Below are 19,309 nucleotides of genomic sequence, written 5' to 3' on the forward strand. Positions count from 1 at the left end.
TCTAAGTAGGTTCCGGGGAGACCTCAGCAGATGAATGAATTGAATGATCCCCAAGGCGAGATACAGAGGTTCATTGAAAGAGAGAACTTCGAGGCGAAAAATGGCAGGAAGAGGAGTATTTAAAGTGACTTGCATCATCATTCTTTTCTTCCTATCGAAGGAAAAGCCCAATTTCTCCGTTCAGTTCAGCCGGTTGTATTCGTCACGGCCTAATCACTGCCTAGCCATGTCACTTGAGAACGCTCTCACAGATATACCTAGGGTCGGAAGTTTCATGGCTATCTAATGCCTTTGGTAACCACATGGGCTTGAATACACTCTTCGCCAACCAATAAGTGACGTTGACCGGGCAGCGCTTGCACTTCATGAAGGAAGGTTGCGCGGTTCCAATAGTCAACTGCGGCAAGAGACATGCATTGACTTGCGAGCCGAGTATCCGAATACACCGACAATGTCTGATCCCAAGCTGCGGCAGACTCCGCATGAAGATGATTGTTTGAATTATCTCATTGCTCCATCGCCCCGGCGGCTACCAGGCTACAAGAGGCCCGTGCTGACGGATGCCTATCCATCCGCCATTGATGCCACTATGGGTAGGTCAGTAGCTATCAAGCGCCTTGGAATGTTTCGTCTTGTTCTCGTTCATCAATACTGCACTGCCTGACTATACAACGGACGATATACCGGGAATTTCGATGCTTATGTCTGTTCAGTATCATGTCCACTTCTTCCCATACGTCTACACTGACCAACCTCGATTACCAGTATGCATTGCACAAGACCGAAAGCAACAGCACCGATGAGAAACCTCTGGCATCTGGCAGGCGATAACATTAGACTGGCTCTTCCTCAAACGCAACCACGGGTATAGCTTTCAAGACTCGGCACCCGAACATAATCACATGAAAGGACTTGACATTATCCAAACATTTCGCCCAGAAAAACATGGGGAATTTTCGGCCTGGCCACAAGTTCTAACTTTCAGATGTAAGGGCCTACTGGCAGGGGCTCCAGACTGGTGAAATGGTATAATGGTGCATGAATTTGTGGAAGACCTTCGCTGTACTGCGAAGAATGAGTCGGGAAAGGTATATGCAGCATCGGCTATCAATAAGAGTGTGAGAGTCTACCGTTCCGACGCTATGCCCACACCCGGGGAAGAGCTAATCTCACTTCAAGAGGGGACCTTTCATGTGAGCAGGGAAGAGGATCTTACCGAGATAGAGAGGATGTTGAACTTGTCATGCATAACGGACTGCAGTGGGCTCGGGTGGTACGAATATGCTGGATTAGACCTTGACGGCAAGATCCGTTGCTGATTCAATTATGATATTATGACTTTCCATTGGTCTGTACGGCTCTGTCTGTCCGGGCCAGAAAACGGGAGTTGTCCATAATGGAGGTACCCAAGGCATAAGGATCCAATACATGTCAAAGTTATGGAATTATGCAGTCACACACATACGAAAAGTTCCTGGATTTTCCCACGCCGAACTACCGCTCTGACTCCCCAATCACACTCCTCGGCATATGCTCGTCTTGCGAGCGATCATTCAATGACGCCTCGTACTCCACACCACGACTGCCACTCTTGGTGGGTTCCAGGTGCGTCAGAGGCATCTCACTCTCCGTATCCCGCATCCGTTTGAACGCCGAGCCCGAAGCACCGGACTGGGCTCCAGTTTGCGACGAGTAGGCGTTCTTAGCGGAGGAGAATACACCTGGAAATGCTGCCTTGAAAACAGGACGCATCATGGGCACACAGGCATTGGTAATGGCTAGTGCGGGCTCCGTGACACTCCAGAAGGCGGCCCAGATCATGCTGTATGAGAGGTCGGTGAAGTCGACGGTGGTAAGGACATGAATACGAATGATGGTAATAGCCGAGATGCTAATAACAAACTATTAATATCCACAGGTTTCTGCGTTCAATGTTCACCGCATCGGAAATACTCACAACAAACCCACGCCGAAAATACCGTAAAGCGCCACCTTCGTCCCAGTCGACATCTGCAGTTTCCAAATATGGTGTACGGGCAGGGCCATGATGAGAAGATCGGTGACGAGGTTGAAGGCCCCAATGGTGGAAAAGGCGACGTTCATACTAGCGCAATGGCCAGGCAAAGTAGCATCCCAGTTCTTCGCGAATGGTTGACAGATGAGGAAGACCTGCAGCATACTTCCGAGCCAGTAGGCCCCTGCGCAGCCCATGCACACTCTAGCGGCCATGCGAAATCCAGGTGTCACAAAGATGCGAAGATAGAAGAACAAATAGGAAAACTTGGCGGTGACCATGGCGTTGTAATAGACGATTTGGTAAACGATAAGCATCTAGTTCGGTTAGCGGGGGGATCAAAGCGCAGGACAAGCCTTCACATCGAACCTTAAAGATTAGGATCGTGTTCATTGCAGGAAGTTCGGTAACGTGGTGGCGCATGCCGACTCGTGCATAGTGGTACTGCATGGCGAGCATACCATAGGTGTGCAGCTGGAGTGCGAGTCAGTCCCAAGCATGAGTCACTTCTTTCGTTCCACAGGTGATCGCACCATAGACACCACAATGAATGCATCATCCCACCAGAATTTACTTTGTCTAATTTTGCGCGACATGAACCGCAGCCCGATTGACACCGTGCTCAGGGCCACCAGCACGGTATTGGCGATCAGCTGGTCGCGCACAATAGGGTATGCGAAAACATTGTAGAATTGAATCGACATGCCGGTATCCTGTCCCCGGGCATCATGGGAACCGTGACGGGGAAGAAGTTCACCAGACAGGTTGGAACTCATCCTACACGGGCGTGCAAGGCTGGTGGTACTTGAAGGAGTCAGCAACGCACAGTCCAAAAAGCCTTGCTGGTCCAGACAGCGACGATCCGGCTCGCGATCTTCACCAAGTTGACTAGGCTCGGAATTGCGCTGTCAATTCCAGGCTGGTCAGTGAATTTAGTGTGTGAAGTGGGACCCGCCAGGATCTTTGGCGTGACGGCGGCGCTCTGTAGTGTTGGTTAGTAGGGCTAGTCCGCGCTGCTAATCGACTAGTTCAAACGGCGGCCGCTGTCATTCACTCCACCACGGCCAATCCAGCAATCTCCAGGCCAAATGCCGAGCCAAAGGCCGTTTGGGGGCTGCTCTATCTGCTCCACTGTGGCATTGCCAATCCCAATCTACCGTTATCTCTTTTGGTTCAAGACCCGTCAGTGCACTTGCCCCATCGAGGCAGGAGTCTCAAACCGAAGCCTCCTATTTCATCCCGTGTGGCCCTGCCGACCTGCCTGTTTCTCCCCTTCCAAACACGCCGACTGACATTTTTCTCACCATGACCGGCCTGAAATCCTACGACTACATCATTGTTGGGGCGGGAATTGGTGGCCTGGTGCTCGCCTCCCGTCTCACCGAAGACGCCGATGTGAGGGTGCTCCTTATCGAAGCCGGTGCCAACCGCATGGGGGATCCTCGCATTGAGACCCCCGGGTTCCTAGAAACATTGTATGGGAATCCGGATTTCGACTGGGATTATATGAGTGAGCCGCAGGTAAGGATTCGTCGTCTTAGCCTCAGGCTTATCATGCCGGCACTTGTCTAATCCCTGTTACAGGTGCATGTCAACAACCGACAAATTGCGCAGCCACGTGGCCGTGTGGTCGGTGGCAGCTCCACCATGAACTTTTCCGTTATTATGTATCCGTCTGAGGCCAATTTCGCCGCATGGAAGTCGCTGGGCAACGAGGGTTGGGGGCCTGAGGACATCGCTCCTTACCTACGCAAGTTCCACACCTACACTCCACCTTCTGAGGAGACTGCCGCTTTTCTCTCTTTGGATAAGTACATGAAGCAGGAGAACCAAGGCAAAGATGGACCGATTCCTGTCACTTTGCCTAATGTATATGGCCCCTTCAACCAGGCTTGGGATGAAACCTTTGGTCACCTGGGCTGGCGAACTGACGTGGATCCCATCTCGGGCCGTAAAATCGGTGCATTCACCTCCCCTTTATCTGTCGACGGAGCAACTGGTCGTCGCGGTTATGCTGGCGCCTACTTCTCCCCGAAGGTGGCAGAGCGACCGAATCTGGACCTGCTGGCTGAGACCATGGTGGAACGAGTCCTACTGACCAAGGATGCCGATGGTCTCGCTACTGCGACCGGTGTGCAAGTGAAGACTAAGGGCGAAGAGACTCGCGAAATCGTGGCAAATCGCGAGGTGATCATCTGCGCAGGTAGTCTCAACTCACCGCAGATCCTTGAACTGTCGGGTATTGGAAAACGTGACCTCCTGGAGAAGCATAGCATTCCGGTGGTCGTTGACCGGCCGGGTGTTGGCGAGAACCTCCAGGACCACTGCCTAGCAGCCGTCAGCTTCGAAGTTGCAGATGGGCAGATCTCGGGAGATATTACGCGTGATCCCAATGTCGTGCAGTCCTTGATCAAGCTGTACGAAGAAACGCACTCTGGACCGCTAGCAGGAATGCCTGTCAGTATGGCTTACCTGCCCCTGATGGACCACGACGGCAGACTATCAAGCGAGAAGGTGGAAGAGCTCCTCACGCAGCACCTGGATCAGCACATAAAGGATGCCCCAACTGCCCAGCAGCAGCAATACGCACTCCAGCGTGAACTTCTTCAAGAGGGCCGCAACGCCTCAGCACAGTACATGTTCCTCCCTATCCAAGTGCACATGAACCCAGGCAAAACCACCATGTCGGACGTCCTTGCTAAAGCTCTCCCGGGAAATTACATCACAATCTTAGTCCTGCATAACCATCCCTTCTCCCGTGGTTCCGTACATATCCGTTCCGCCAATGCGGACGACAAGCCCATCTACGACCCGAACTACTTGTCCCACCCTCTTGACATTGAGATTCTGGCCCGCCACGTCCAATATCTCGACCAGATTGCCGCCACTGAGCCCTTCGCGGGTCTACTGAAACCTGGTTCCCGACTGCCTGAGCGGGCTATCGATCTGACTGACCTTGAGAAGACCAAGGAGATTGTCAAGGAGCGTCTCTTCACCTGCTTCCACCCGGCGGGATCGTGCGCTATGATGCCTGCTGAGTTGGGCGGTGTTGTGGACTCCAAGCTGAAGGTGCATGGCACCCGGAACTTGCGTGTTGTGGACGCAAGTGTCTTCCCCTTGGAGCCGGCTGGCAATATCCAGGCTACTACGTATGCCGTGGCTGAGCGGGCGGCTGATATAATTCGGGGGCTGTGACCTGGTTGATAATATTGTTGTACATAGGGCCGAAGGAGTAGCTTGACGTTTGAATGTGATTATGTGTAAATGGCAGATTTGAAATATCAGGTAGTGTTATTTGGCTGAAACTAGTACCAGTAGAGGTTGCAGGATTTCCAAATGGCGACTGGATTTGTGTTATTAGTGTCATTTCGTGCGGAATGGAGAGTAACGAATATATACAACCACAAGGTCTTGTTCTTGGTAGTAGTATTTGGCCTCTCCATATCCCAATGACGGCACAATCCCATAGCGATACTATTTATTATCCGAACAGGAAGCAAAAATGACATTTGGGAACCGAATTGCCATTCTGGTACCCTTAGAATTGATTCTATGATACAGATTCAACTTCCTGTCGAGATGGGATCTTCGGCATCATCTTCAACTGCGTGGATCAGATTTAATTCCTCGGTATTCTAGTTGCGAGGAAGCGGATCTTATGGGTTTGATCTCCGCAGTCGTGACTGGGCCAGTCGTGTCATAGCTCTACGGTCGTTTCTGAGGTGATATAAGCATTCTAAGGGGAGCTAAGCCGTCAGTGAGCTTTCAGGGACATGCAGCCGTTGCGAATCTTCGAGAATCTTAGTCAATGAATTCCTCAGATGTGCAGATAGTGTTGTGGCCGAGGAGATGAATTCAACCAGAAAGGTGAGTGTCATGGTATACAGCCTGAGGGATGCACAAGCACGGTTACTCCGAGCAAGCCTATGCAAAAATACAATAGATCATCTGACAGACGATCCTTGCCCTAACAGGAAGGAGTAAATTATTATCGTAGAGTTTCGGGCCTTCGCGTTGTGCAGCATCGGGAGGCAGGAATGTAACTCTATCGATGACATTATGCGGAGTATATCTCCGTGTACTGTAACTGAAACGTGGATACAACGCTCATTGAATACCCAGCCGGCCCAATTCAGGAACAAAACATATTCTTGTGGATATGATAAAGAACTTCATCTTACATGCTTGGGTGACTCTATGACTCCAGTCATGCCCATCACACACAATGCCACCTCCCTATATTTGCGTCACTTGGCCTTTCATCCGCTCTGAGAGAAAAGAGGTCGCGGGGCGCTATTCACCGCCTAGAAATTCTGTTACTCCGCAAGGGATAATGAATCAGTCCTGAAATCGTTCTCCTTCCTGACTTTTCCTGCACAAGCAGTCGATAATCTAATTCCTACAGGTACTGCGTTCATCGTTTGACAATTCGCACATTTTGCCGTTTCCACACAAGCCCCAAGGCGAGGAACTGGGCAGCTGAGAAACCCCCAACCATCTTCATCTGCATGCTATACGCTTCAGCATAAACCTCCCGTACCTGAGACTGCATACTTGGTGTCAAGGTATCGATCAGTTGCGTGGATACGGAAAATGCATCCACCTCATCTGACGGTAACAACGCTGAAAGTCCGCTACGAGTATGGCTGTGTAAAATGGCCGTGGCTGCTGCGATGCCAAGTGCCCCGCCCAGCATGCGCAGCTGGAAGCCTGTTCCCAGCGCAATGGACTGGTCCGTGACTGCTACCACCAGTGGTAGCATCAGATAAAATACAGCAACCCCAAGACCAGTGCCCAGCCCCGATAGAACGAGATAGCCGAACTGGCCAGGCCATATGTGGGTTTCTGGTTTGATTTCAGAGAAGAGGAAGAACCCGACAACCTGCATGATCACACCGCCAATGCCAACGTAAACAAGAGGAACTGGGAGGCGACCGGTGAGTATGGAGCAGAACATCATGCCAGCAGGGACGCTGACAGCAAAGGCGAGAAGTTTGACACCCGCTCCGATCGGTGAGCTGCCATTAACGACCTGGAATCGCTGTGGTATTTCGACTATGCTCACAGTCATGCTGAGGCCTGTGGTCAAGGATCCACTGAGTATATCGAGTCCACTGGTTAGTATATCACCATTCATGAGACGCGTGAAGCAGGCCAGACATACAGTATAGTCCCCATGAACAGGCGATTTGTCAACAATCGCCAGGGCAACATTGGCTGGCAGGTAAGTTCTCGTCGACTTAGGAGCCACTGCCATAGCAGAAACAAAGGGACACATATACCGGAGAGAACAAAGAAAATGATCACTGCACTGGAGTCCCAACCAAACTCATAGTTACCTTCCTGCAAAGCAGCAACTATAAAGACCGATGCTGCTAGTACGAGGAATGCCCCAAGAAAATCAACCTGGCGAATTAACGACCATTGTTGTGACCAAAATTGAGAAGGCTGCGGTGCTGGAGCCTCTATCTCAGATGTCGCTGGAAAGTTGGGTGGCATTGAAAAGAAGATCAGGCCCCAGGACACAGCCCCGGCTGGAACACTGGGGAGCGTTAGTGACAGATTCTGGATTGTCCCGTACTTTGTTTTATTCCGCACTTTAACAGAAAGACCCAGCGCCAGTTCCCATCTTCTGCAATCGCCCCTCCGAATAGGGGGCCCAAGACGAGGCCAAGGGAGAATACAACCCCGGACAAGCCGGTGACGGCAGCATAGTGCTTTTTGAACACCATCCGAATCAAGGAGAATATGACCAAACTGTAAATACCTGCAGCTCCAATGCCTTGAAATGCTCGGCATATGATTCTGGCCAGTAGTCAGCATAGTCCGATGGGGTACTGTTTGGGAAGGGTAGATCTTTACAAGTCTGATAGAGTACGTGCACGACTGCAGCCACCGGAGAACGCCGTGAAAATGGCCAACGAGACGAGCAGCATAGGCTTCACTCCCCAAATGTCACCAGCTTTGGACCAGATCATGAGAAAGCCTGAGTACGAGTTGGTAAGTGCAAGAAGTACGAGAGGCAATCCTGGGGTATAAGATCCTTACCCGCATACGTTAGAAGATAGGAGGTGATAATCCAGCTGCTTCGGCCAAATCCTCGCAGGTCATCTGTGATGGCAACAAGTGAGGTACTCACGATCGTGCCCTCGAGCCCTGTCAGAAAGAAAGACACATAAAGCCTTGCCCATTCAAAACAATTAGTTATAGACCGAGAGGTTCGAAGTGGGCACCGTACCCAGTTCCCCCAAAGAAGAGACGAGCTCCTTTCATTCCACCGTCCCAACCCTGCTCATCGGAGTCAACATCTGACTCTGTGACATCGTATTGGCCCATTGAAAGTAGCTATGCCCAGTTAATGGGCAATTTGTAAAGGAAGCGAGAGTCCTCGAAAGTGAGACAACGTAGTATGAAAGCCTTCCGATCAACAGACAGCGCGGTTTTGGAGTCCACCAGGGAAGTGCAGCCCTGCCCCCTTGTTGTCCCAGATCTAGTGGTGTTACCGTTTTCCGGTTTGGGATTGTACCAAAAATGACCCTTGCATACCATCTCATGAAGGTACCGTAATTCCAGAATGGAGACCCTAAAGAATGAGACCCGATACGGCCACGTGCATAAAGCGCGAAACATGAATAACTTGCTTTAATGACATATTGCGACCATTGCAGCATCTGAAATGTTCTACTGATGTGAAGGGACGCAAGGGCCCTCATACTACGCTGCGGCTTATCACAGTTACGAATGACATCCATTTCTTCCCCTCATATACTTGATATCATCACAGCAACGAGAAGGATATCCTCAAGATCATCAATTCACATGTTCTGCATGGCGTCCCAGTGTAGCAAATTATTCATGCTCCGCCGATCGCCCGGTGGATCACATTAGCAATCTGTACTACGTCCTCTGCCGAAGTAGGCACTTTGTGGCCCCCTTTATGCACGAAAATTGCCTCGCTCTTCTTCCTGTAGTACTGAGGAGCCAGAGATGCATTGTGACCCAGGTAATCTGTCGATCCCCAGATATGTGCTGTTGGAATGGAGATTATTGGACGGGGATTCCATGGCTCAATCCGACCCTGACGCAGTGATTCCATGTTGAAGGGTTTCTCGGGGTTGGAGAAAAGAATAGCAACCTTGAATGGAGGTTCTTGCGTGCCTCCTTTCAGAGCATGGTCGACCAGGATGGTGAGGGCCAAGCAGGTTCCCATGCTGAATGCCATCACCCCATCGTATGGACCTTTCACGCGAATGTATCTTTCTAGGTCGTTCATCGCCTGCAAGCATGATTGTGGTTGGTGTGGGTCGCAATACGCGAAGGTTGCCTCCCCCGTTTCGATAATAGATTCCACAGCTGATGAAGTCAATCATTGATATCCAACTCTCTCAGGTTGGGGTTGATCATCTTACAAGCTTCCCATGGAAGGGTGCCTTCAAGGAAGTCGAAACTGTGTCTTTCGCCTAGTTCATAGCGCAGTGCCGCTATGATAGTTGCTTATGGTGAGCATTGTCTTCGAAGCCGTCTCTACCAATTACAGAGGAGGACTGGCTACCTGTTTGTTGCTCGAAAACCTGTAACATCGTTAGTAGGCGCGAGTGTCACCAAACACGCATGTCAAATATTCACGAAGATTCTACTTACTCGTGAATTGCTTCCAATCCCATGTAAACTTGTCAAAGCTCAGCGTCAGTGGCAAGAAACAGCGCTTGAAAGATGCAAGGATAGATCCTACCATAGAAACCGCATCCTGGCCAAAGTCAAATCTTAATGACTAGATCTCGATATAACACTGTCCTTTGTGGTTCTCCTGCGCTGCAGTCTAGTAAGATGACATGGTCTGCCCACAAAGTTCAGATACTCGTAGAGCATAGTATTTATATGCTCTTGAGCTACATGTACATTATCTACACCTGGTCTCGCTCGTGAACAGTCAATGCTAGTCGTGTGGTGCATTATGTTGCGTAAGTAGCCCCGATGATCCTGTACATCTTCTGAGCGTTATCAAGGTAACAATTTCTCATCCCTTACAGTCATTGACATTTCTACGTCATATGGCATTTGTGTGAAACCAATACCTAATGCTGCAAGACGTAAAGAGTATGACTTTTAAAGTTATGGATAACTTCGGATGGACTTAGTTTGCGCCAAGGTGTTGCGATACATGATTAGCAAGTACCTTCCATGGCCATAAAAATTTTTGAGGAATGAGAAATGCCGCATGACGACTTCGCCACATCTAGCTATCACCACAGGGGTAACTGGAAAAGCCTTGACGTTATCTGGACTGGGATATGGACACTTATAAGGACCATGGTACCATGCCATTCCTGGGCATGGACCTATAGTATCTCTTAACGAAGATCATTGAAAACATATAGAAAGCTATCATCTCATCTTGTCAATTCTCTCCACCTCTTCTTCGTGCATACCTCGAGTAACATGGAAGGGAAGCATTTAGAACCCCTAGCAGTTGTTGGCATCTCTCTCCGCTTTCCCGGGGAGGCTGTCACACCTGGCGCCTTCTGGGACTTGATCCTTAGTGGCAGAGCTGCGGCAAAGGAGGTTCCTCCAGACCGATATGACATTGAAGCATGGTACGATCCAGACTACAGTCATTTGGACCGGGTGTCCCAGCGGAAGGCGAACTTCTTGGAAGGGGATATCGGCCATTTCGATGCAGGCTTTTTCTCCATCTCTGCTGCGGAAGCCGAGGCGATGGACCCGCAGCAGCGGCTCGCCCTCGAAGCAGCGTACCATGCCCTCGAAAATGCAGGATATCCTATTGAGTCTATTACTGGGTCAAGGATGGCTGTTTTCACTGGTGCATTTGGTAATGACTATCAGCGTCTTCACGCAAAAGATCTTATGACCTTACCAAAAGGTCATGCTACTGGGACATCCATGAACATGCTCGCGAACCGAGTCAGTTGGTTCTTCAATCTCCGAGGCCCAAGTGCAAATGTCGATACTGCATGTTCAAGTAGCCTGATGGCCTTGCATCTTGCCTGTCAGTCCATCTGGAATGGCGAATCTTCGATGGTCTGAATAAGCCCTCCTGCGCCGAGTCATCCGTTGCGCCACTAACTCTCCGGCAGGGAATGGCAATCGGCTGTAATGCAATTCTTGGCTTAGACACCGTTATGGCTCTAGACAACCTTGGGATCTTGTCCAAGGATGGCCGCTCGTACAGCTTTGACCAAAGAGGCAATGGATATTCGCGTGGAGAAGGAGTGGGAGCTTTGGTAGTACGTCCACTACGTGAGGCTATTAAGAATGGCGACAGCATCCGAGCCCTCATTCGGTCCACTGGCTCCAACCAGGACGGTAAAACACCGGGTATAACACAGCCAAGTATGCAAAGGCAAGAAGACCTCTATCGGGATACATATGAGAGAGCTGGCCTAAGCTTGGATGTTACTCGATATGTGGAGGGCCATGGAACAGGTACGGAAAACAAATAGTACTTTTATCACAAAGAAAATGCGGACAACCCGTGTCGCTTTGCTAATCATAATGGCGAAGTAAGGAACCGCCGTCGGCGACCCCATCGAGGCCCGAGCCATTGGCAATATCTTTCGTCCACATCGCAGCTCAGACGACCCGGTCTACCTGTCAGTATTCGTGATGCCCTTCCATAGGGAATATTCTGACTAGTTTTAAGTGGTTCCGTGAAGTCAACCATCGGCCACCTCGAAGGCGCAAGCGGTATAGCTGGGGTTCTCAAGGGCATCCTAGCGGTAGAGAAGGGAATAATTCCACCTAATACAGACCTCCAAACTCTGAACCCTAGAATACACGAGGAATTTCTACACGTGAAGGTCTCAACCGGTACACACATACCCTAATATAGGCAGCGCTGATGATGAACAGGTCCCTCGGAAAGCTATTCCTTGGCCTGTCGATGGCACCCGAAGGGCTTCTGTGAGCTCGTTCGGCTTTGGAGGCACCAATGTCCACATAGTCCTAGATAACGCGCCAGGTGGGCTCGTGAGCGATGATCCTGATAGGCAAAGGAATATCAATGGGCCAGCTATTTCCACGCCTGGGAGAACAGTGATGGAGTCTTCGAATGTCACAAGAGTGCTTGTGTGGTCGTTCGCTGACAAGGATGGTATCACGAGGTTACCGGAAACTTGGAAACCTTTCTTTTCTGGCCTCAATATTAAGCCAGATGAACGCTCTGATTACCTCGCCCGTCTAGCCCATACCCTATCGACAAGAAGGTCATGTCTTGAATGGAGAGCATACGCTGTTACTCAACCCAGTGACGACTGGGCAACGATTCCTGACAACATAGTTTCCCCAGGACAATCTACACCCTCACCCAATATAGCATACATATTCTCTGGGGTAAGTATGTGCAATAAATACCCCTACAAGAGAATGTGACTCTAACATATTTTGTACTACATACAGCAAGGCGCCCAATGGTATGCAATGGGCCGGGAACTGTTAGCGGCATACCCGACCTTCCGTAACAGCATCCAAGAGGCAAACGATTATTTGCAGACTTTAGGGTGCCAGTGGAACCTTTTGGGTAAGCTTGGTTACTCGACAACAGTCTGTGACTGAAACTCATACCAATCTAGATGCTCTCCAGGAGAGTGAACTAGAATCGTCAGTTAATCTTACCGACCATAGCCAGACATTATGCACCGCATTACAGGTTGCGCTTGTTGACCTTCTTGAGCAATTAGGGATATATCCCAAAAAGGTCATTGGACATTCGTCTGGAGAGATTGCTGCAGCGTATGACCCGAACCCGTTTGGTTGATTAGATTGCAGTCCTAACTCTGGTTGCAGATACTCGACTCGGGCAATCTCCCGGCGTGATGCTTGGAGAATTGCTTTCTACCGAGGCCTCTGGAGCAGCAATCTGGAGAAACATAGCTACGTTCAAGGACGTATGCTTGCTGTCGCACTGAACGAGAAAGAAGTCATTACATACTTCGACAAAGTCATCAAAAACCATATCCTTCTCCGGCTTACCGTAGCCTGTATCAACAGCCCCAACAGTACCACGGTGTCCGGCGAAGAATCGCAGATCGAAGATCTAAAATCTCTTCTCGACGCCGATCAGATATTTTGCAGGCGATTAAAGGTTCAAGTAGCCTACCACTCGTTCCAAATGCACGAGATTGCAGCTCAGTATGAGGCTGCCATTGGCCCACTTGAGAAAATGACCGATGAACTTGAAGGCTATGGTACATGCATAGTCTCATCTGTTACAGGAAATTGAATAACATCAGACACGCTGCGGACATCAAAATACTGGGCGCGTAATTTGGTGTCACCCGTACGGTTTTCTGAAGCACTGGGTGTGGCATGTGCTTCTGCTGTCTCACCCCCCAATAAACTGGATGGCAGCCATTGTAAATCACTGCAGATCCACCATGTCGTCGAAATCGGTCCACACTCGGCGCTACAAGGACCAACCAAGTCCATACTTACAGCGTTGAAGCGCACCTCGGTGCACTACCTTTCCGTACTCAAGCGTGACGTGTCAGCTACCTCAACCCTTTTGGACGCAGTTGGATATCTATGGGCAAGTGGTCACGATGTTGATTTGGCCGTTCTCAATCAAGTCTCGCAGACAAAGTCAACAAAGTTAGGGAATAAATCTCTCTGCCTCAATGACTTACCGGAGTATCCATTCAATCACACCAAGTCCTATTGGCACGAAAGCCAGATCAGTCGCAACATCCGCATGCCGCCGTTTGGCAAACATGAACTTTGGGAACGCCGGATCCTTCCTGGAACCCACATCAACCCCGTTGGAGGCACATTATCCGTACTTCCAGTATACCCTGGGTTCAGGACCACCAGGTACTATCCTCATTTTCTCCACCTTGCAATGGACCAGAAACATACGGCTGACAGAGACCTATAGGTGAATGGGTCAGTGGTGTACCCTGGCGCCGGAATGATTCTTATGGCGGTCGAGGCGGGGAAGCAGCTATGCCGGGACGGACGCCAGATATACTCTTTCGAGGTACTGGATACTACTCTGCATGCAGCCATTCAAATCCCGGGACATGGTGATGTGGAGACGAGTTTCTCTATGCAGCCGGTGAGCAGCAGGCGGGCCAAGAATTCCGACTTTTTCGAATTCGGCCTCTATACTGCCCTAGTGTCATCATGGACGACAAATTGCACAGGCTCCATCCGTGTGACATATGAAGCTCAAGAACCAGACCCCATCAAGAATAGCCAGGTTCACCAAATGCTTAACACGCAACATCAGCAATCTCTGCTGCAGGCCCAACAAAACTGTGGATCAACTATGGATATCAGTACGTTGTATAAGAACCTGAGACAATGCGGTTACGAATACGGTGAAAGCTTCCAGGGGATCACAGCTCTCTCTTACAATCCGAAAGATACTAAAATGGTTGTGGGTGCTGTTCATCATCGCCTAATTACACCACCCTCAACACTTCACCCGACAGCTCTGGATGCAATGTTCCAGACATTGCTATGCGCCAATGCAGGATGCGGAGACAAAACTGTCCCTACGTATGTCCCAACACATATAAAGAGCCTACAACTTCTAAAGGATGGGTTGCCTGACGCATCAGAAACGTTCCAAATCCTGGCAAAAGGGGACTTTGCGTCCTCAACGGAGGTAGTCGGCTCGATTACTGCGTTCGGGGCCGATTCTCGGCATCCCCTCGTTCTTGTGGATGGGCTCAAATGTACAATGCTAGATGGCGTTCGGTCCAGCAGTGAAGTGGCCACAACCGGTGGGACAATCTGCTCTGAAATTGAATGGAAGCCGGATGTTCGTCTTCTTGAAAACGCGGCGGTCGAGGACTACTGTCGGGGGAAGTTAACAGAGAGCGCCTCTCATAATCTTCTCATCGAGCTTGATTTTGTTGTGCTTGCCCGGGTATTAGAGGCCTACCGGTTGTTCACTCTCCAAAAGAAACAACCTGCAAAGCCTTACTTGGAGAAATACCTCCAGTGGGCCGCACACCAAAAGCATCGTTTGGAGCAGAACGAACTGTTGTACTCGTCGGAACCATGGAAGAGTCGATTACAAGATTGGAAGTATATTCATGACGTGGAGAGTCGATTGCTCGACAAGGCACCAATCACCAGGCTTCCGGTCAACGTTGGCCGAAGCCTGTTGGATTTCCTCACCGGTGCCCTGGATCCACTGGAATTTTTCTTTTCCGGTACTATGGTCGATGACTACTACGAAGGCACTGTGGGTACACCCTTTATCCCCTTTTCCTCTTTGGTGATCCACTGACCTAGAATGATAGATGGCTGTGGCCGATTTTGGGACATCACTTCCAAGGTTTATGGACCTTATGGCTCATACAAATCCTGGGATGAACATTCTCGAGGTAGGTGCTGGAACTGGGGTTGCGACAGGTGCCTGCTTAAGAGCCCTGGGTGCTTCGGGGCATACATCCGGCTCTAGGTATACTAGGTGGGATTACACTGATATCTCCCGCTCCTTTTTCGGAAAAGCAGCCACCAGGTTTGCAGAAGAGGGGTCTCGGATACAGTTTAAGAAGTTGAACATTGAGGAGGACCCCGAGGAACAGGGGTTCGAAGCTGGCAGTTATGATATGATTGTTGCCGGATGGGTACGTCGACCTACCGTGAACTCCGAGCCTTGCAGGTTGTGCATGCGACCCATAATTTGCAACGCACGTTGACTAACATCCGTAAGCTTCTTAAACCGTACGTCTGCCGGGACCTCGGATACAGACTTTCTAAATAACTGACAATGTTGACATATATAGTGGTGGGAAGCTCGTGCTGGCTGAGGTGACGAACCCTTTCCGTTCTGCGGCGTCCTTCGGGCTTCTCGAAGGGTGGTGGCTGAGTAAGTTCCTCGTGCTTCTTTATTCCACGCACTTTTGACCCCAGCATGTGATGTAAGTGACAGCGCTGATTGTTGAGACAGGCTCTGAGTCCTACCGTGTCTACGGGCCTTGCGTTGACAGAGCACGCTGGCATGATGTACTGCGAAGAACAGGGTTCACCGGATGCGACGTCTATCTCCCAGACTTTGACGGCCAAAGCTTCCAAGAACATGCTGTCTTTGTCTCAACTGCTCAGGAGAGCCATGTGCCTTCATGCTGGAATCCTAGTATCGAAATCGTCTACGAACCAAATGAGCCAAAGCAGGGCGAGCTTGCTAGGTTCCTCGAGCAAGGATGTCAGTCCCTTACGAAATCACGCGTGGCCCGTGTGTCTGTGGACAAGGCGTCCACTGATACTCAGGACATGCTCCGCATCTTCACTCTGGACATTGAGAAGTCGTCACTGTATAATATGGGGCCCACTATGTGGCCCATGCTTCAGAAGCTTTTCACCTCTTCCGCAACTACCTTGTGGGTGAGCAAAGGAAGCGATACCCTTGTGACCAACCCGAATCTCCATCTGATTGAGGGTATATTCCGGGTCCTAACTCACGAGGACGGCCGCAAAATAGATATATTCTGTCGCTAGAGGGCACGACAAAACCGGAATCGATCTACACAATGATCCAAAGTATTCTGCAGCCAACAGCACAGGGATTGGACACCGAATACGTTGTGCGAGACGGAGTGATTCTGAATCCGCGGCTCATTGATAGCGCACAGCTTAACCGGGAGGTGTCACTGCAGTTGGCGGAACAGATTGAGCGTGAACGAAAATTTGGAGACATTCTACTGTGCTTGGACTCGAGTAGCTCGAGCATTGCTGACGGCTTCCGGTTCATAGAGGCCAAATCAGCCCCGGTGCTCAAAGATACAGATGTCGAGCTTGAGATCCATTGTGCCGGTCTAAACTTCCGTGACGTTCTCTTGTCGTTGGGGCAGATCCCTTATGCTGAGGCCTGGCAGGAAGGGGCCGGCGTCGTCACCAGAGTTGGCAGCAAGTGCACCAGATTCAAGCCAGGTGATCGAGTTGTAGGTTTTGTTCCCCAGCCGTTCCAAGCTCGAACCGTGTTCCGCGAAGACACTCCGGTAGTGCACATCCCTCCAGGCCTGTCGTATGCCGAAGCAGCGGGAATCCCAACAAGCTTCCTAACAGCATGGTTCTCCCTCATAGAAGTGGGGCGCATCAAAACCGGCGAGTCTGTTCTCATTCATTCTGGCGCTGGTGGAACAGGGCAGGCACTCATTCAGATAGCCCTATACCATAAGCGGAGATATATACTACCGTTGGAACAGAGGAGAAGAAGAGGTTAATTATGGACAGATACCCTATTCCCGAAGACCATATCTTCTCTAGTCGCTCCACTGACTTTGCACCCACGATTATGCAATTGACTGACGGAAAAGGCGTGGACATTGTGGTTAACTCTCTATCCGGTGAAGGCTTAGTACAGTCCTGGGAATGTACTGCGTCCTATGGACGGTTCGTTGAGTTGGGAAAGAAGGACATTCTGGCGAATGCCAAGCTACCCATGAGGCGGTTCTTGAAGAACGTTACTTACAGTTGCTTTGACTTGGCACTGCTTCAGCAGAACCATCAACGCGGATCCCGCGCTTCCTTAGAGACGGTTATGAGCCTAATGAATGAAGGCAAGTTAACCCCGCAGGATCCAACTCATGTGTATGGTGTCGGTGAGATAGAGAAGGCGTACCGACACATGCAGTCTGGGAAAAACTTTGGTAAGATTGTGATCGAAATGCGTAAGGAAGACATCGTCAAGGTATTTGCCACTCTCTAGCCCATCAATATACCTAGCTAACAGATTGCCGTCGCAGACATTGCTGAAATCGAAGCCGAATTCTTCCTTCGATTCTAACGCGACGTATCTGGTTGCGGGTGGTCTAGGCGGACTCGGTCAGAGTATGCTTACCTGGTTGGTGAACAGGGGAGCTCGTAATCTCCTACTTTTATCCCGTTCAGGAGGTAAAGACGCCGATGCCCAAGAGTTCCTGAGTCAACTAAGAGGAGACGGGGTCAATGCTCAAGTGCGTGCCTGCAATGTGGCGGATGAGGGTGCTGTGCGTGCAGCAATTGACGACGCCGCCTTAAATATGCCCCCAATCAAGGGCTGTATCTAGGCTGCTATGGTATTGCAGGTAAGTCAATGACTCTGTTCTCGATATTGCGCACGGCTAATACTTTGATCTCTACCAAGACGTCGGGTTTGAAGACATGAGCTACAGTGACTGGCAAACCGCCATCAACCCGAAAGCCCAAGGATCCTGGAACCTGCACAAGCTTCTCCCCCGCGGGCTTGACTTCTTCCTCATGCTTTCATCCATGAACGGAATAGTTGGGCACGTAGGCCAGGCAAACTATGCCGCAGGGAACACATTTCAAGACGCACTAGCACACCATCGTGTACAATGCGGTGAAAACGCTGCCTCCCTGGACCTTGGTCTCTTCACTTTCTCAGGACGAGTTGCACGAGACCCCAGGCTTCTCAAGATTATGCTCGATGTCTTCCCGCACAAGCCTATCACAGAGCCCGAGTTCCACGCGCTTTTAGACGTGTACTGCAACCCAACCCTCTGCAAAGAAAAGGGCCTTCCATGCCAACCATCGTTCGGTATGCGACCGCACGAGGGCGCAGCAACCAAGGCCTACTGGCTCGAAAGACCTATGTTCCGCTACATGGCTCAGCAGCGATCCTCGGAGGGTAATCGTGAGCGGCAGGGCCAGTCCATCAATCTTGCTTCTGCATTCAGAGGCGCAGAGTCACTGGCTGACGCAACCGCTGCGGTTACTAAAGCTCTAACTGTCAAGCTGGCGAGGACATTGTCCGTTGAGGAGGGGAGTCTCGATGAGAATAAGGCTTTGCATCAATACGGGGTTGACTCGCTAGTGGCTGTGGAGCTGCGGACGTGGTTCTCCAAGGAGGTACAGGCAGATGTTGCTACCTTTGATATTATCGGTCGCGCGACTATTACTTCATTGGCTGGGGTGGCTGCAAGCCGGAGTAAGTTGCCTCGTGGTTGGTCCTGATTGAGCATATGTCGCTGCTATCTGGTCATTAGCCAGATTCGGGGGGTAGATATTAGGGAGACTGTTATATTCTTATTGCAATGAGCATCACATTATGCTACCGCCAGTTTACTAGGAGTATATGGTAATATAGCAAGCTCAACAACTCATCCTGTAGCTGCTTGATGTAAGAACCAATATAATAGCTGGAGCATGGCACCATCTTGTCTCACCTGATGGTCGCATCGTTTCACTCACTGATAGCCCTAGCGCGTATGATGCTGGGGCACTCACTAGATCTTTTTCTCCTCCACTTATCCCAAATTTTTATCCACAGCGGAGAGCATATACCGAAGAATATTTCTACCGTATAGAACTTTTACTTCATAG

The 19,309-nt window shown here is 50.3% G+C and overlaps 8 protein-coding genes across 8 annotated transcripts; 4 read left to right on the forward strand and 4 right to left on the reverse strand.

Annotated features, from left to right (window-relative positions):
- Positions 1 to 100: 100 nt before the first annotated feature.
- An02g00380 (hypothetical protein) lies at positions 101 to 664 on the forward strand (the record flags this gene model as incomplete). Its single annotated transcript, XM_059745995.1, has 2 exons — positions 101 to 269; positions 354 to 664. 2 exons carry the CDS (start codon positions 101 to 103, stop codon positions 662 to 664), a joined length of 480 nt encoding a protein of 159 aa, XP_059605942.1.
- Positions 665 to 1,189: 525 nt separating this feature from the next.
- An02g00390 (uncharacterized protein) lies at positions 1,190 to 2,718 on the reverse strand (the record flags this gene model as incomplete). The annotated part of the gene is made up of 5 exons (XM_001399140.3): positions 1,190 to 1,295; positions 1,499 to 1,891; positions 1,958 to 2,331; positions 2,384 to 2,488; positions 2,548 to 2,718. 5 exons carry the CDS (start codon positions 2,716 to 2,718, stop codon positions 1,190 to 1,192), a joined length of 1,149 nt encoding a protein of 382 aa, XP_001399177.3.
- Positions 2,719 to 3,319: 601 nt separating this feature from the next.
- Positions 3,320 to 5,209, forward strand: An02g00400 (uncharacterized protein; the record flags this gene model as incomplete). Its single annotated transcript, XM_001399141.1, has 2 exons — positions 3,320 to 3,535; positions 3,599 to 5,209. The coding sequence occupies 2 exons, from the start codon at positions 3,320 to 3,322 to the stop codon at positions 5,207 to 5,209; spliced, it is 1,827 nt and encodes a 608-aa protein (XP_001399178.1).
- A 384-nt stretch (positions 5,210 to 5,593) lies between these two features.
- Positions 5,594 to 5,998, forward strand: An02g00410 (hypothetical protein; the record flags this gene model as incomplete). Its single annotated transcript, XM_059745996.1, has 3 exons — positions 5,594 to 5,622; positions 5,665 to 5,736; positions 5,836 to 5,998. 3 exons carry the CDS (start codon positions 5,594 to 5,596, stop codon positions 5,996 to 5,998), a joined length of 264 nt encoding a protein of 87 aa, XP_059605943.1.
- Positions 5,999 to 6,330: 332 nt separating this feature from the next.
- An02g00420 (uncharacterized protein) lies at positions 6,331 to 8,350 on the reverse strand (the record flags this gene model as incomplete). The annotated part of the gene is made up of 8 exons (XM_059745997.1): positions 6,331 to 6,525; positions 6,618 to 7,264; positions 7,354 to 7,420; positions 7,627 to 7,731; positions 7,782 to 7,870; positions 7,911 to 7,976; positions 8,063 to 8,170; positions 8,248 to 8,350. The coding sequence occupies 8 exons, from the start codon at positions 8,348 to 8,350 to the stop codon at positions 6,331 to 6,333; spliced, it is 1,380 nt and encodes a 459-aa protein (XP_059605944.1).
- A 9-nt stretch (positions 8,351 to 8,359) lies between these two features.
- On the reverse strand, positions 8,360 to 8,766 carry An02g00430 (hypothetical protein; the record flags this gene model as incomplete). Its single annotated transcript, XM_059745998.1, has 2 exons — positions 8,360 to 8,482; positions 8,551 to 8,766. The coding sequence occupies 2 exons, from the start codon at positions 8,764 to 8,766 to the stop codon at positions 8,360 to 8,362; spliced, it is 339 nt and encodes a 112-aa protein (XP_059605945.1).
- A 101-nt stretch (positions 8,767 to 8,867) lies between these two features.
- An02g00440 (uncharacterized protein) lies at positions 8,868 to 10,197 on the reverse strand (the record flags this gene model as incomplete). Its single annotated transcript, XM_059745999.1, has 6 exons — positions 8,868 to 9,367; positions 9,424 to 9,461; positions 9,567 to 9,585; positions 9,656 to 9,785; positions 10,043 to 10,095; positions 10,191 to 10,197. 6 exons carry the CDS (start codon positions 10,195 to 10,197, stop codon positions 8,868 to 8,870), a joined length of 747 nt encoding a protein of 248 aa, XP_059605946.1.
- A 256-nt stretch (positions 10,198 to 10,453) lies between these two features.
- An02g00450 (uncharacterized protein) lies at positions 10,454 to 18,940 on the forward strand (the record flags this gene model as incomplete). Its single annotated transcript, XM_059746000.1, is given in 19 exon segments — positions 10,454 to 11,053; positions 11,110 to 11,458; positions 11,541 to 11,591; positions 11,669 to 11,832; positions 11,885 to 12,364; positions 12,431 to 12,551; positions 12,604 to 12,763; positions 12,818 to 13,218; positions 13,264 to 13,748; positions 13,751 to 13,840; positions 13,905 to 15,224; positions 15,283 to 15,612; positions 15,648 to 15,709; positions 15,772 to 15,854; positions 15,936 to 16,475; positions 16,544 to 17,160; positions 17,163 to 17,675; positions 17,731 to 18,025; positions 18,111 to 18,940. Coding segments are annotated over 19 exon segments (7,491 nt in total).
- Between the last annotated feature and the right edge of the window lie 369 nt (positions 18,941 to 19,309).

The sequence above is a fragment of the Aspergillus niger genome (genome assembly GCF_000002855.4).
Source record: "Aspergillus niger supercontig An02".
Taxonomy (NCBI): Eukaryota; Fungi; Ascomycota; class Eurotiomycetes; order Eurotiales; family Aspergillaceae; genus Aspergillus; species Aspergillus niger.